The 17,862-nt window shown below is 42.1% G+C and overlaps 1 protein-coding gene across 3 annotated transcripts in view; it reads left to right on the forward strand.

Annotated features, from left to right (window-relative positions):
* The window catches only part of LOC117352266 (galanin peptides-like), a 99,194-nt gene that overhangs the window by 44,225 nt on the left and 37,107 nt on the right, over positions 1-17,862 (forward strand). For all 3 annotated transcript variants that reach the window (XM_033928624.1, XM_033928625.1, XM_033928626.1), the window contains 4 exons: positions 8,629-8,812; positions 9,165-9,245; positions 9,932-9,986; positions 13,914-14,000. In XM_033928624.1, the coding sequence (XP_033784515.1) occupies positions 8,810-8,812; positions 9,165-9,245; positions 9,932-9,986; positions 13,914-14,000 (226 nt within the window). In that variant the 5' untranslated portion in view covers positions 8,629-8,809. The remainder of the gene's footprint in view (positions 1-8,628; positions 8,813-9,164; positions 9,246-9,931; positions 9,987-13,913; positions 14,001-17,862) is intronic.

The raw sequence follows: 17,862 nt of genomic DNA on the forward strand, positions 1-17,862 counted from the left end.
AGTAGATAGGAAGGTTTCTGGCCCCGCTCCCAATGCACCCACTTATACAACAGAGATATGCACCCTCGCCGTACTGGTGTCCCCAACAGCTGCTCAAATTCAGAACAGTAGTATACCTCAGTTTCAGCCTGTTTAACCTTCTGTAAATAACTTTTTACTTGTAGATACGGGAAACGGTCCCTAGAGTCCAACTGGTAAAGAGCTTGAAGCTCGGGAAAAGCACAAATGGACTCCCCTCCAAAAATTGGCCAAAGTACTGCAACCCTTCCCTACCCAGCACAAAATCAGAAGCTTACCTCACCCGTAAATGATACGGCCCCTTAACTTTACTTAGCAATTTTCAGGCCTCCCCTTTCCAGACTCTCAGTATCCACCTAGTGAATGGATTAGATATGGCCCCCAGATCTTTTTCCCCCAAATTCCCCCACATTAGCGACCCCAGAGTCTGCTCCCCCCAGGAACTGCCCAACAAACCCTGCTCAACTTGCACCCACAATTTCAAAGATGCCACATGCCATTCCACCCCCACCCTTAACTGTGCCGCATGGTAATAGTGCTCCAGATGAGGGATACCCAGACCCCCTTCCGCCTTAAATTTAAACATGGCCCACTGAGCCACCTGACGACATCTGCCACCCCACACAAACCTTAGCAGGTGCCACTGTCACCACTAGAAAAACTGCTTAGGAATTTCTATAGGCAAAACTTGAAAGAAATACAGAAACTTAAGGAGAATCAGCATCTGGACTACCTCCATTCATCCCAGTCAAGAAATAAACAATTTATCCCACCTTTCTATATCCCGAGAAAGGGTCTCTACCAATGGAATATAATTAAGTTGAAATAACGATGTCCAGTCCACCCCCAATTGTATACCCAAATGTCTAATAGGCCCTTAACCCACCGAAAAGGCACCGTATGTTTAATACCTGGAATATCTGATTCTGGGACTGATATAGTCAATATCTCTGTTTTAGTTAGATTAGCCTTGAAACTGGACAATGCCTAATAATCCATCATGAGGTCCTGGAAAGTCCTAAGTCAGGGGTGTCCAATGTCGGTCCTCGAGGGCCGCAATCCAGTCGGGTTTTCAGGATTTCCCCAATGAATATGCATTGAAAGCAGTGCATGCAAATAGATCTTATGCATATTCATTGGGGAAATCCTGAAAACCCAACTGGATTGCGGCCCTCGAGGACCGACATTGGACACCCCTGTCCTAAGTGATCTCTTCGAGCCCTCCACAATGGCTAATATATCGTCGGCAAATAAAGACAATTTATGCTCACACTCCTGAACAGTTAAACCTACACCCTATCCGACTGTCAAATCTTTTGCGCAAGAGGCTCAATCGCCAAAGCAAAAAGCAAGGGTGATAATGGGCATCCTTGCCTCGTCCCCCTCCGAAGCTCAAAGGGAGAGGAATATACCCCATTTATTTTAACACAAGCCATCGGCACATTGTACAAGGACAATATTCAAGACACATAACGGGCCCCCAAGCCCATATGCCGGAGGACCACCTCCATAAACCTCCAATCCACGCAGTCAAAAGCCTTTTCAGCATCCACCGCCACCCAGGATGTCCCAATGTGTTGGGCCTGCCAGACCAATTTCAAGACTTTACAGATCCCATTAGCTGCCTGCCGCCCACTTATGAATCCCACCTGGTCAGGGTGAATAAGCAACGGCATATGAATTAACAAACAATCAGCCAACGCTCAAGCTAAAATTTTAGTATCAATACCCAACAGTGAAATTGGCCTATAGCTCCCACACTGAGTGGCATCCTTCTCAGGCTTAGGAAAAATCATGATCCCCGCCAACCACATGAAGAAAGGCAATTGTGTATACAACCACACCAACAGGGGTGCCACCAACATCGAAATCTTTTTATAAAACAGCCCCATGAACCCATCTAACCTTTTGGGATTTCTCCAGTTTGAGCTGTCTAATCACATTTTGAACCTCCTCCAAGGTGGACATTTTGAACCTCCTCCTTATCCAACCCCTGAGCCTCAGACTCTGTTAAGGATGCCAAGTCCAATTCCCTAAGATATTGTCCAGGAAGACAAAGACATGGAATTAATCGAGGACATAGAGAACATCACTTTGCGCGGGGACACAGTGCTATTAGGGGACTTCAACATGCCCAATGCAGATTGGAACACACTCTCCGCGACTACATGTGGCAGCAGAAGAATATTAACCTCCATAAAAGGTGCACGACTCAAGCAAATGGTATTAGAGCCCACTAAGGACCAGGCGATACTAGAACTGGTACTCAGCAATGGAGACAGCGTCTAGGAGGTCTCAGTGGGAGATGAACTGGCCTCCAGTGACCATAACATGGTATGGCTTAACCTCAAGAAAGGTTTCTCTAGATCAATCACAGCAACGAGGGTCCTCAACTTTAGAGGCACAGACTTCGACCGCATGGGAGATTTTGTCCATCGGGAGCTACATAACCAAGCAAAAACTGACAATGTGGAGGATATGTGGTCAACTCTGAAATCTACCCTACATGAAGCAACAAACCACTACATAAAAACAGTAAGTAAGCGCCAGAGAAACAAAAGACCCCAGTGGTTCAGTACAGAAATTTCGGACCTCGTTAAAGAGAAAAAAGAAGCATTTATCACCTACAAACATTTAGGAAAACGGGAGGTGAAAGAAGACTATCTGGACAGATCTAAAGCTGTCAAAAAAGCAGTCAGAGAGGCCAAGCTCCGAATGGAAGAGGATCTAGCACAGAACATTAAGAAAGGGGATAAATCCTTCTTTAGGTATATTAGTGACAGGAAAAGAAACAAAGATAGGATAGAACGCCTTAAGCAATCGGACGGAAACTTTGCAGAATCGGATTCTACTAAGGCAGAACTACTAAACGAATACTTCTGCTCAGTCTTCACCTGTGAAACGCCGGGAGCCGGTCCACAGCTTCGGACAAGAGACAGCCAGAAAGACCCGTTTCAAGATTTCAAGTTTGCGCCCAGTAGCGTCTACTACGAACTTTCAAGACTTAAAGTAAACAAAGCCATTGGACCGGACAACCTACACCTCAGGGTGCTCAGAGAGCTGAGTGAAGTCCTAGCGGAACCATTATCCGTTCTCTTCAATCTTTCCCTACATACAGGAAGAGTCCCCTTGGACTGGAAAACTGTTAACATTATCCCACTCCATAAGAACATAAGAAGTTGCCTCCGCTGGGTCAGACCAGAGGGCCATCGCGCCCAGCAGTCCACACCCGCGGCGGCCCATCAGGTCCATGACCTGTCAAGTGGTCCCTGAACTCATCCTATAACCTATTACTACTTCTATCTATACCCCTCAATCCCTTTATCCTTCAGGAATTTATCCAAACCCGCTTTGAATCTCTGTATTGTATTCTATCCAATAACAACCTCCGGGAGTACGTTCCATGTGTCCACCACTCTCTGGGTAAAGAAGAACTTCCTGGCATTGGTTCTGAACCTGTCCCCTTTCAGTTTCTCCGAGTGCCCCCTTGTACTTGTTGTTCCCCACAGTCTGAAGAATCTATCCCTGTCTACCCTGTCTAAAATTCAATGACCCCTCCCTCATCGATATACGAAGTCCCTCTAAACTTCTCTTTCTAAGTCCTTTTACTTTTCATTGTATCAACTTTCTATATCAACTCCTGTAAACCATGCCGAGCTCTACTTCTGTGGGGATGATGCGGTATACAAACTTAAGGTTTTGTTCAGTTTAGTTTAGTTTACCTCATCTATACCTTTCAGGATCTTAAAAGTTTCTATCATGTCTTCGCTTTTCCAGGGAGAACAGCCCCAGCTTTTCCAGCCTGTCGGCATATGAAAAGTTTTCCATAGTTCTTATCATTTTCGTCGCTCTTCTCTGGACCCCCTCAAGTATTGCCATGTCCTTCTTGAGGTACGGCGACCAATACTGGACACAGTACTCCAGATGCGGGCGTAACATTACACGATACAGTGGCATGATGACTTCCTTTGTCCTGGTTGAGATACCCTTCTTGATGATACCCAGCATTCTGTTTGCTTTTTTTGAGGCTGCAGGACAGAGACGGCAAATTACAGACCAGTGAGTCTCACATCCATAGTGAGCAAGCTCATGGAAACACTGATCAAACAGAAACTTGACACAATCCTGGACGAGGAAAACCTACGTGATCCCCACCAACACGGATTCACCAAGGGCAGATCCTGCCAATCTAATCTGATTAGCTTCTTTGACTGGGTCACTAGATAACTGAATACCGGAGAGTCCCTGGATGTAGTATATTTGGACTTCAGCAAAGCTTTTGATAGTGTCCCACACCGCAGGTTATTGAACAAGCTGAAATCGCTGGGATTAGGGGACACTATAACTACATGGGTTGGGGATTGGCTAAGTGGTAGACTTCAGAGGGTGGTGGTAAACGGTACCCCATCCAAAACGTCGGACGTGACCAGTGAAGTGCCACAGGGCTCGGTCTTGGGCCTGATTCTATTCAACATATTCATAGGAGATATGACCCAAGGACTTAGAGAAAAAGTATCACTGTTCGCCGACAATGCCAAACTTTGCAACATAGTAGGTAAAAGCATTTTACCTGACAGTATGACGCAAGACCTACTACTACTGGAACAGTGGTCATCAACTTGGCAGCTAAGCTTCAATGCTAAAAAGTGTAAGGTAATGCACCTGGGTAAGAGAAACCCGTGCAGAACTTACACAGTAAATGGTGAGACCTTGGCCAGGACCACGGCAGAACGTGATTTAGGGGTGATCATTAGTGATGATATGAAGGCTGCCAATCAAGTGGAGAAGGCTTCTTCCAAGGCAAGGCAAATGATGGGTTGTATCCATAGAGGTTTTGTCAGCAGGAGACCTGAAGTCATAATGCCGTTGTACAGATCCATGGTGAGACCTCATTTGGAGTATTGTGTTCAATTCTGGAGACCACACTACCGGAAAGATGTGCTGAGAATTGAGTCGGTTCAGCGAATGGCCACCAGGATGATCTTGGGGCTCAAGGATCTCACGTATGAAGAAAGGCTGAATAAATTGCAGCTGTACTCACTTGAGGAACGAAGAGAGAGGGGACACATGATTGAGACGTTTAAGTATATCATGGGCGGTATCGAGGCGGAAGATGATATCGTCTGTCTCATAGGACCCTCAACCACCAGAGGGCATCAGCAGAAAATCAGGGGAGGGAAGTTTCATGGCGATTCCAGAAAGTACTTCTTCACCGAAAGAGTGGTCGATCATTGGAACGAACTCCCACTGCAGGTGATTGAGGCCAACAGCGTGTCAGATTTTAAAAGAAAATGGGATATTCACGTGGGATCTCTAAGGGAGTAAAGTCAGGGGAGCGGGTTATTAGAATGGGCAGACTTGGTGGGCTATGGCCCTTTTCTGCCGTCATTTTCTATGTTTCTATCTTCCTCAGACCCCTGACTCTCCAGTGTATAAAGCTCTTGATAAAATTTGCAAAAGTGTGTGTGAATGGCCTCTTCATCCGTCAACATCAGGCCCATTCGATCCTCAATAGGCATAATATTAGATTGCATTTATTGAAGTCTAAGACGATGGGCCAATAACTTCCCAGCTTGATTTCCTGATTCAAAGATCCGGAGGCGAAGTCTTGCGAGATTAAATTTAATCCTCTAGCTTCCCCAGTTCCATCCGAACTTCCCGGATCCTAATCCCAAGGTGATCTCCCCCCTGGCCCCTTTAATGTTGATCAACTAACCTGCGCAAGGACTCATGCAAAGTGTGTTCCCTCTGCAACTTAAGCTTTTTCTTATGGGTGGCCATAGAGATAAGTTCCCCCCGTAGTACTTATTTCAAACTCTCCCAAATCGTTATCGGGGAATATTGACTGATATTATTATGCTCCAAGAAGTCCACTTTGCGGACTGACAACGGGTCCCTGAGCAAACTATTATTCAATTTCCAGTAGTGATCCTCTACCCTCGGGGCCCCCATCTCACATCCATCCAAATCGGAGCATGATCAGACCACCCAATGTCCTCAATGTGGGGCCCTATAAATCTACCCCCCCCCAACCCTTATTTCATGAACCGGGGAGTAATAAGAGTAATCTTTCCCCATCCAGTTCTGGGATCTCCAGCCATTCACAATGTTAAGGACTTCCACAAAGTGCTTAAGACGCTTTCTATCTGATTTAAGTCTATCCCCCCCAGCCCCCGTAGAGTCCCATCTAGGATCAGTAATCAAATTAAAGTCCCCTCCCACTATCACAGAGCCCTTCTTTACCAACAGTACTTTGGCCAATACCTCATCAAGGAATGAACCCTGCTTAGAATTAGGAACGTAAAGATTCATCAAGGTTACCAATTCTCCATTGATTTTTCACAGGCAAATAACCCAGCTCCCCCCCTCGTCCCTCCATTCCTGAAGATGTGTAGCAAACAAGATACCCACCCCAGCCTTCTTCTGCTCCTTCCTATTGGAGGCCCAGACTCTACCCAGATATTCCCTGTATTGGACCAATTTCTCCCCAGATTTTCCTGTACAAAGCTTATATCAATCCGCAACCTCTTCAATTCTTTTAATAATAATTGACGTTTACGGGGCATGTTGAGACCTTTAACATTAAAGTTGCCCACTCTCAATTTATCATCTCCCATAGTCCAGAACCACAAATCCATAACAATTACCCCTCTTCCCCCTCCCCCCAGACTATCCGCATAGAACCTTGCTGTTACCCCCCTCTCCCCCACACCCACCACTTCCTCTCCCACCATATCCTGTTCTCCTCCATGACTTCGTGTGACCCCACCAAATCCCATTTCCTCATCCCCACCTTCCTCCTCCCAGAAAACCCCCAACTCAAGCACTCAATCGCTGCCCTCCATACAGAGTTTCTCATTCACCCCCAAGCACATCCCATTGCAGAGCCTATAGTCCCAGCACAGTCCCATTTCCCCGGATGACCAGGGATATCTAAATAAAGCAAATCCACCACACTCTCAACTCGTCAGGTATCTGGACCATCACCATTTCCCTCTAGTGCCACTACAGCATCTTGACTCTCCGGCCTCTGTCAGCAGGAATGCATTGGACCCTTTTTTCTTTTTCAAGATCTGCACCACCTGACAAAATTTTTGGTGCCACTGTAAGGTTATTATAAGTCCTGAAACAGTTCCACTTTATGTGTCTTTCATTCAAAAGAGCCCAGATCTCTGGCTTTCCTCACCATCTGGTCTTTATCCACAAAATTATGCAGATAGGCTATAATGTTTCTAGGGAAGTCAGCTTTCTTGGGCCCCAGAATACGATAAGCCCGATCCACCTTCACCGCAGATGTCATGCCCTGATTGTCCCCCTCAGGAGGGAAAAGGGTACCAAAAATCTCTTGTATTACTCACATGGCATCCTGATAGTCAGCTGCTTTGGGCACTCCTCGAAAGTGCACATTTGTTTTTGCGTGACCTGTCTTGCCAATCCTTCTGAGCTGCATCAAAAGCCACGCTCAGATCCTGCACCACATCCTCTTGTTCTCCAATATGGCGCTCTGTCTCCTCCACTCTCCCCCAGAAGGTCAGCAAAGTCCTGTCATTTCCTTGACAGCCTCCTTAATCTTGCGTTTCACAGTTGCCACCTCATGTTTAATATCACAGGCCCACTTCTGAAGGGCCACCTTTGTGACAGCCACTGAAGATTTCATGCGTCTCAATCTCGGAGAGGTGCCCTATTCTGATTCCTCAGACGCGCTATCCTCGGACTCGCACACAGACACGCTGGCACATGGCGCAGACCGCACATCTCTACTCCCTTATCATGCTGTCTCCCCTCATCAATCTTTTTTTTGGATGGCATTTTTCAGTCGCAGTCTGCTCCGGGCTTCTAGGGAATGAACCCTGCATGGAAATGAAGCTCACAACCGCCTCAGGAAGGTAAGGATTTGCGCTCGGAGGTCAGAGCTCCCACTCTAACCAGCCAACATGCTTGGTGACGTCACTGGAAGTCCGGAGAAGTACATTAAAGTGGAAACACAAGTATTTTACTCTTCTTTGTTCACTTGTTTGTTAATTTTATGTTTTTTTTAAAGTTGATTAATAAAAATACTGAGACTAAAAAAAAATAATGCTGGAGCAAAGAAAAACTTTTACACACATTGCTGTGATTACTGTTCAAAAAGAAAAAAATGTAAAAGAAACTGCTTATAACCACTTTTACTATATTATTATTATCATTGAACAAGACACTGAAAATTTTGAAAAAGGATGTATATATTTACTGTCAAAGATAATATGCAACCATACAGAAAAATTAGCTTTTATTCAATACAGCAGCAAACTGTAAATGAATTTTACAAATTAAGTCATTTAGAAGATTTCCCTTGCCCTAAAAATGATTTTAAAAACGCATTGAAGTCAGGAAAGAGTACAAAAACAGAGGGAGGGAATAAGGAATAAGACACCAATTTGCAATTCATCTTAATCATAAGTAATTACCCTGGCTGTTATCTGTCTATATTGCTCTTGTGGAACTCTAATTGAATAGCTGTACTCTTTGCTTTTCCTAATGTAGTGACTTGCAGAAACAAAATGACCCAGCCCTCTTTCACAGCTCCCTAGGGAGACTGACATTTATTTCTTTTCTCTGGACCATAAATAGAGGAGGTGCAGAAATCCATCTCTCACTCACAAAGCTTTTTGGAGGACTTCCAGCACCCTGAAAATGCAGTAAGGACTTTCACCATTTGCTGAAATTTGGACAGAGGTTGTTAGCATCTGCACCTACCTCTTTGTCTCTTTTTATGAGATCATATTGAAAAGAAAAGCCACCAAAGTATCTCATGGTGAGTTAATGTCTTTCCTTCAGAAGCAATGTCTAAATATGTCTTGTTTTTCTTCCTGTTTTATGGGGAAAATATCTGTAGAAAGTCATTTAATATTTCTCTTTATTTGCTAGATTTCTTCTGTCTTAGTTTCAGATCAGGGATTAGGGATGATTTGTCAATGAATTGATTTTTCACAGCCCATATTTTGAGACTGACGCACTCTTTTGTAAGCATATCAAGCTTTTTTCTATTATTCTGCACAACTGGTGCTAAGATTCCAGCTGCTTTGCAGCACAGAGGAAAATGACAATCTGATGGAGCCTATTCCAGATTTTGAGAGTTATAGCTGATCTTTTGATTCTGTTTCCAGATGCAGAAAGCCATTAGTGTCTTCTTGGTGTCTCTTCTTCTTTTAACCAGCTTCACTTATAATTTTGGACTAGTTTTATCGGTAAGCAAATTTTTTTAGTTACATATTTTTCTTTTCTCTTTTGCATTTAATCCATATGGTGTATTAAATCTGAATTAAATTACTATTATTTATTAGTCACTTGTCAATATAAATTGTAGCAAAATTCCACATTATTTGCATAAAGTGCTTTTGAATAAAAGTTTTGTAATACAGAGCTTTTAGTGCTGGTTATAAGTTTGTATATTTTCCTAAAGCAATAGACTGTATACCCAGATTAACAGAATGTTTTTTTCTTTCATATTTTATAACTTTTTATTTAGCCAAGGTAGGCAAAGATGAGTAACTTTATTAACATAATTATGTATACAACTTGTTGAATGTCATAGAGAATGCATTTAAACCCCTATAACTTAACAGTTTCAGGAATATGGGTGAAGTGTACTTCCAGATTTGGAGATAATGTATCTAAAATAAACTATCACTGCTACTATTAATCATTTCTACTATAGTGCTACTGTTTAAAAATATCAGAAAATGACACATTTTCTTCTGGGTTTAAAAAATTTCAGTGTGTACATAAGATTATGATCATATAGGGTTTGGTTTTGATATTTGTTTGTTAACAACTGGCAATCAAGCTATAGTATTTACTTATATACTTTCAGGTAGCAGACATTTTTAGAGCTGCAGTTATAGCTTTAACTGCAGTAATTCTTTTTTCTAAGGCAAAAGAAAAGAGGGGCTGGACTTTGAACAGTGCTGGTTATCTGCTGGGACCACGTAAGTAACCAAACATTGTTCTCATTTTATATCAAAGTTGGGTTTCATTAATGAAAAATATTTTAAGATATGACGACATAAAATCTGCCATTTATTGTACTACTTTCATTAAGTGGGGTTTTTTTTTCTTCTTAAATAGAATATGTTCAATGGTTTGACGTAACATCAACAAAATCAAATAATCCCTGGGCTATGAAACTTCTCAGAGGGAGAACAAAGATCCAGAATATATTCTGAAATGCAGCCAGAAAGTAGAATAATGTATTCCCAGCTGAACTGTATGATATAATCTAGCCAAGTAATTTTCTGCTCACACTATAATGCTTCAGCTTAGCATAACTTGTTTTGAGAAATCTATAGTTCACAATAAGGATTAGGAAACTGTTCAAACTCTTAAACAGCATCCAGTATATTTCTCAATCCCATTCACTCATAGTCCTCAGCAACACCACCAGGGACTCAATAACTCTCATAGTCCGTGGCTTTATGTGTCCTCTCCTCATCGGACTCCTTTATATATTATCTTATCTTATTTAATTTATATTTACTTTAAATCAGTAATAGTTTAAAAGTACTTAGCTTAGTGATCACAATGCAGGGATATCAGGCCAACATGTTTCACCAACTGTCTATGTAAATGTAATATATGCCAAAATTTTTTTACATAAGAAATCATTACTTTTAATGCTTCTGAACAAGGCATCACAAATACCAAATTCTCCATGTTCTGATTATCAGTTTTCTCTTGTAATAACATGCTCTAAGGTAAGCCTGACGGATAGATTTTTTAGGATAGGTTATCCTAAAAAATCTATCCGTCAGGCATACTTTAGAGCACGTTATGCCCAGCGACCCTTGTTATTACAAGAGAAAACTGATAATCAGAACATGGAGAATTTGGTATTTGTGATGCCTTGTTCAGAAGCATCAAAAGTAATGATTTCTTATGTAAAAAAATTTTGGCATATATTACATTTACATAGACATTTAGGAATGGGGCAGGGACAGTGACAAAACTCGCAGGGATGGAACGGGAAAATTTGTCCCTGTGTTGTTCTCTACTTCAGCTTTCTAGAACAGATTCAAATACTACTACCATTACTCATTTCTGTAGTGCTACTAGACATATGCAGTGCTGTATACAAAATACATAAGAAACAGTCCCTGTTTGACAGAGTATACAAATAAGTGATGAGGGAGATCTGTATTGTGGGAATGATTAAAATAAACATGGGTACTGAACAGGTGACTTGGGGGTTTAAGAGTTAAACGCAGCCTCAAATAGGTGGGCTTTTTCATACTTCAAAGAGGCATTTTCAGCATAAATAAATATAGCTTTACTATGTAACTAGAATCCACAGGAAATACCCCAGGAATATCTCATAATCTGCACTGCTAACCAAAGTCACCGTACGGTGAACTAGAGAGCCCACCGCTAGAACGGCTTGTTTCTCAATCACTGTACAAGTGCTTCTTTTTATTACACACAGTGGTTTGAAACTTGAGTTGTATGAAAAAAAAAATTAACTTAATGTTGGCTTTTAAAGCCGTATGTTACAAGTCTGTGGTTTTTGCTATCAGCTGCTTCAGAAGACCCTGTCTGCCAAAGGCACTGTAACTCTTACCCACACCGTCTCTAAAACAGAAATAAAGAAAAACATTCATAAACAATCAATTTACATTAAAGACTATTCATGACACACAGTACCTTTTACTGCTCTTCTACTTTTTTATCAAGATGCCGACTAACAAAACTCCTCCCTTCTTTATACAGCACTCCTAACAGTGACGCACCTCTCCTAAAACCCTCCCATTAGCTAAGGACCATTCTGATTGGACAAAGCATGCTGCTACTAAATTTAAATACCACAAAACCACAGTACTGTACTGTATTAGCCAAGCATAACTCCCTGATGACTCCCAGTCACTCTCACAGAACTTACCATCCCAAATCAGTCATCACAGTTTTTCCCTAGCAAAGCTCACCACCCCATCTCCCTATTAAAATGCAAAGGAGTCACTGTTTCCAACTGAAAAATCCACTCTTGGGTGTCAGGTCAAAAGCGCGCCGGGACAAAGGCGCGCGCCGAAGAAAATGACTGTTTTAAAGGGCTCCGATGGGGGGTGTGGGGGAACCCCCCCCACTTTACTTTATACAGATCGCGCCATGTTGTGGGGGCGTTGGGGAGGGTTTGGGGGGTTGTAACCCCCCACATTTTACTGAAAACTTCACTTTTTCCCTAAAAAACAGGGAAACAGTTAAGTTTCCAGTATAATGAGGGCGGTTACAAACCCCCAAACCCCCCACAACGCCGCCGCGATCTGTATTAAGTAAAGTGGGGGGGGTTCCCCAACAAAACCTCCCATCCGGAGCCCCTAAAAACACTCTTTTTCTTCGGCGCGCACTTCCATCTTGCGCTTAGTTGTCGGCGCGTGCCTTTGTCTTGCGCGGTTTTGTCTATGAACCCACTCTTGTTCCCTCCTCCACAATCTGCTTGCAACATTCCCCCCTCGTGATGATTTAATGATTTCAAAGACCATAAACTGTAGATCTTGTAGGGAAAGATTATGTTCTATCCAATGCTTGCTCAGATGTTCAATAATGCGTATGTGAATAGGGCGCATGGTCTAACCAATATAAAACAAGGGGCAAGGGCATTGAATTAAATATACTACACCTGCAGAATTACAACCAGTAACATACATTCCTTCTACAAGCAAACCACTGCAGAGCTAATACCACAATATGTAACAAAAAGCCTTGCTACACAATTTTCACCATTTACTGTGCATGGAGAATATTTTTGTATTTTGTTACTGAGGTGACATTGCATAGAATCATGTGCCGTGACCTCTTTGAAAAAACCCGGAATATGAATAATTAACATTTTCTCTGCCTTTCAGTGTGCTTTGTGTTTTTTTTAAATTTTATTGTTGGTAGATCATTTTGACTTAGTCATTATAAAAGTAGCTCGCAAGCCCATAAAGTGTGGGCACCCCTGATCTATGCTTTATGAAAGAACTGAGAGAAGAAAATTGGTATTTTTATCCCATGCTTATTTTATTTTTCTGATTTCTTTTCTATGAGAAATTGGCTATCCTGACTTGAAACCAAGGTCAGAATCTAAACTAAACTAAACCTTAGGTTTGTATACCGCGCCATCTCCGCAAGCGCAGAGCTCGGCACGGTTTACAGAAGTTAAGAGGAAAGGAACTACAATGAAGGGATATAAGAAAGGGACTGAGAAGATAGAGAGGGACAGGGTACTAGAGAACGGGAGGTGATTCGATTTTTGAAAAGAGCCAAGTTTTCAAGTGTTTGCGGAAGGATTGGAAGGAGCTAGAATTTCTGAGCGGGGATGAGAGGTTGTTCCAGAGTTCTGTGGTTCTAAAGGGGAGGGATGTTCCAAGTTTTCCTGCGCGGGATATACCTTTTATAGAGGGGAAAGATAGTTTCAGTTTTTGGGAGGGTCTAGTGGAGTGTGGGTTTGAGGAATTCCAAAAGAGTGGGAATAAAAGTTTCAGAACTAATATTGAGTGTTGTGCTTTTTATTATGGTGACACATGTATCAGCTGCACTAGGCTTACGCCTAGCTGAAATCTCTCTGAAAAGGTTTCCTAGTTCCAGGGGAACATGCCGATCCCAGGTTAGTTGTTGTAGTTCTGCCTATAGGCCTACACAGGGGCCTAGCACGTGACAGTAATTTCTAATTTGTAGAAGCTGGAAGTTTCTCTCTCATGGAAATGCATTGGGTCATTTTATGGGATAGCATTAGGGTTTTTTTTTTAACTCTTGGTCTATTCTGGCCCACTGTTGATTGAACTTGATGTGAATTAGGCCCAATTGTGTTAAAATATTGTATAATGATTATAAAGTAAAATTCTCACTATGATTTCTTTGTATTGGTCTCTAATTTTTTAACACAGATGCGGTAGACAATCACAGGTCCTTCATTGAAAAGCATGGACTTGCTGGCAAACGAGAACTCCAGACTGAAGAGAACACAAAATTGGGTAATAAAGATTAAAAAAAAAATTGGGGGGATTACAATAAATTTGATTGAATTGAATTCTGTCCTCAAGGCTTCAGAATATTTAAAATATGCATTCTAAATTGGTTCTTTTGTGCACTGTGCAGTATGTTATATATATTTGTGAACATTCTAAACACGTGGAGGGGCATAATAAAAAAATATGTCTTAAGTCTGTTTTGGGCCTAAGTCACTAGTCTCCCAAAGTTGGCAGCTTCCAAAGTCCATTGTCGAAAAATACATCCAAATTTTTTTTTTTTTTCCGAGAATCGTTTACTTGTACGTCCAGCCATTTGATCGTCCAGACCGCTAAATCATCTATCTTTATACCCCACTCTCATCCAAAAAATCATCCAAGTCAAAAATGCCTAGAACAAGACCTTTTGGACATGGGAGGGGCCAGCAAAATGATGGACTGGACATCCAGGCATGGCAACAGAGTAGTGGGGCATCTTACAGGGCACTGCTGCGAACTTCACAAAAAGGGTGCCACATAAACATTTCACCACAACTCCCTTAAAGGTCATGCTGAGTTACTCTATGGGTCACTAGTCCACCTTTAAGCCACCTTGTGCAGCTCTACTAGGCTTTCCTATGCCAGGTGCTAATGTTCTGGAGGCAGGTATGTACTTTTTATTCTGATTTTTATGGCGGGGGGGGGGTCAGTGATCACTGTGGGAGTGTCTGGAGGCCTGTACTTTGTATCTGCAGTGGTTATCTGGTCACTTATTGTTAGATTGCCTAAGTCACTACGTATAAGTTCTGTCTAGGCAGTCTCGTTAAACTTTTGGTTATACTTGAAGTATGACTAAGTTTAGGTCAGCCCATGTCTTGCCCAAATCCTGCCCTCACCACTCCTCCTAAAACGTCCCTTTCAGCTCTGGGCGTACAGCAGCACTGAAAAGGCCTAAGCTGTTTTTAGATACATCTAAAACACAGGTTTTTAGACATATTTCCGTTTTGATTATGAACCCTATAACCTTTTTGAATTATCTCTGATGACTGTGAACAACCATTGAATTAACCGTCCTTTTTTTTTTGGCTTTTCTTTTCTTCCTTTGCCATGCAACAAATAGTGTAGAAGTAATCAGGCAAAGTATAGTTACAAGTGAAAAAGTTATCACTTGCTTATTTTTGTCCAATTCTGGAGCCTAGACCTGTAAAGAGGTAAAGTAGCGGAAGTACAAAGAAATATAACCAAAACATCAAAGGATCTGTACCAAAGATCCTTTGAAATAAACAGGGCTAGCTTAAAGAGGGGGGGGGGGGGGGGAGCCACTGTGGCGTAGGGCATCCAAGCTTAAAGACATCAAAATCCTGCCTCAGCAGCAGGATCTTGTTGTTTCTCTCAACTGCTCTGCTTCTTGAAGGCTGCAAATAACTGCCTGCACTAGACCATTTTGAAACAGGAGATTCAAAAGAGCCTTTGTACAGGCAGCTAGCAGCAGCCTTGAAGTAGAGTAGTATAGGGAAGCAACAAGTCTTGCTACTAGGTTCAGCATTTTCAGGGGACTGAGACTAAGATAGGGACGTGGGCTGATGAGATTGGATTGTTTTTTATTTAGGTACCACCCGCAAGTTGTGTACATTCAGATGCAGTGGCTATTTTTGTGTCTCTATACCTGAGGCAATGGAGGGTTAAGTGACTTGTCCAAGATCACAAGGAACCGCAGTAGGATTTGAACTGGGCTCCCCTGGTTCTCTGTCTGCTGTTCTAACCATTCGGCTACTCTGGAGATTTGTGGCTGGAGCTGGCAAGGGTCAAATGCTGATGCTGGGCTGGGAACTCAGGCTGATATTGGAAATAGATCTAAAGGTGAAGCAATGCAAGCAAAATGGAGAGAAAAAGGCAGATGCTGAGGAGGAGAGTTGAGAAAGAAGAGGATGACAGATTCAGGAGTTAAATAAAAAGGAAGATTATTAAAAAATTTCTTATACTGCTCAATTGGACTTCTGAGCGGTGTACAATTACATTACATTATATTAGTGATTTCTATTCCGCCGTTACCTTGCGGTTCAAGGCAGATTACAAAAAGGATCTATCTGGCCATTTCCAGAGGAATTATAGAATAGTTAGGGAGTAGTCAACTTGGTTCATAGAGATGAGGTGGTTCTTGTGGCGTTAGGTTGTTTTAGAGAGTGGGGAGGCGTTAGGTTGGTTTTGATTGTTGGGTATCAGGGATTTTTTTAAAAGTATTTTTTATTTCTTTTCTAAATGTTCTGTAGTCAGGGGTCGTTATCAGCAAAGTTGAGAGTTGGTGGTCTAATCTCGCTGCTTGTGTGGCCAGGAGGCCATTATACCATTTTTTTCCGTTTGACTTCTCTGATTGGGGGGTATGTGAATGGAGCGTGGGTTCTCCTTTGTCTGGTTGAGGTGGTTCGGATTAGACGGTTGTTTAGGTATATTGGGCTGTTGCCGTTCATGGATTTAAATAGGAGACAGTAAAACTTGAATTGTATTCTTGCTTGAATTGGTAGCCAGTGTGAGTGGAAGTACGCCTCGGTGATGTGGTCATGTTTTCTCAGAGAGTAGATGAGTCTCAGGGCTGTCTTCTGGATTGTTTGCAGTTGTTTAATCATGGTCGCAGGGCAGGGTAGATAGAGAATGTTACAATAATCTAGTAGACCCAAAATTATGGCTTGAACTAGGATCCGGAATTGAGTTTTGTCGAAGAATTTTCGCACTTGTCTTAGGTTTCTCATGATTGCAAAGGATTTCTGTATTATTTTGTTGATTTGTGGTTGCATGGTACAGCACCTGTCAATCGTCATTCCCAGTAGTTTTAGAGTGGTTTGCATGGGGAATGTGGTTGAGTTGATTACTAGGTTTGTAATGGATGGTGTCCTATCATTTTCTAGGAGAATGAATTTTGTTTTTTTCTGAGTTTAGTTTCAGTTTGTGGTCTTTCATCCAAGATGTTATTGTTTCTAATGTTTTATGTATAGTGTCTGTCATGGAGGGTTTTAGTTGATCAAAAGGGAGAAGAATGGTGATATTGTCTGCATAGCTGCAGAAGATTATGTTTGATTTATCTAGACAGATGCCGAGGGACACGATGTAGAGGTTGAAGAGTATGGGGGGATAAAGGGGATCCCTGAGGTACACCACAGGGGTTGGACCAGGGTTCTGACTTTTTGTTGCTTGATTTTACTTTGTAGGATCTAGTCTTTAAGAATCCTTGGAACCATGTGTGCACTTTATCTGTGATACCAATTGCATCCAGAATTAGTAGAAGAATGTTATGGTCAACCAGATCAAACGCCACGGATAGATCTAGTTGTATGAGGAATATTTTTTTCCTGTGCTGAGATGTTGTCTAGCTGTGTCCAGGAGGGATCCTAATAGTGTTTCAGTGCTATAATTGGTTCTGAAGCCAGATTGTGTATGGTGGAGTATGTTGTGATCTTCTAGATAGTCAGTGAGGAATTTGGCTACTAGGCCTTCCATTATTTTGACATAAAGTGGTATTGATGCTATGGGTCTGTAGTTGGAAGGTTGATCCGTTACTCCTTTAGGGTCTTTTAGGATAGGGGTGACAATGATTTCGCTGAGGTCTTGTGGGAAAAGGCCATCTGTGAGCAGTGTTTGCATCCATTGTAGGAGGAGAGAGCAGAATTTGATACTGGCGTTTTTTAGTAGATATGGAGGGCAATGGTTTAGGTCACAGGCAGCATGACTGTATTTTTTGTAGAGTTTGTTGAAGTCTGACCATTGTATAGTGGGGAAGAGGGACCAGGTTCTATCTGCTGCTGTAGATTCTTTGTCTTGAGGGGATTATAGTGATCTCATCTAGGAGAGTTGGGTTTCCAGTGAGGTTGGTCCTGGCATTTGTGATTTTATTTTT

This window comes from Geotrypetes seraphini, chromosome 19, assembly GCF_902459505.1.
Source record: "Geotrypetes seraphini chromosome 19, aGeoSer1.1, whole genome shotgun sequence".
Lineage (NCBI taxonomy): Eukaryota > Metazoa > Chordata > Amphibia > Gymnophiona > Dermophiidae > Geotrypetes > Geotrypetes seraphini.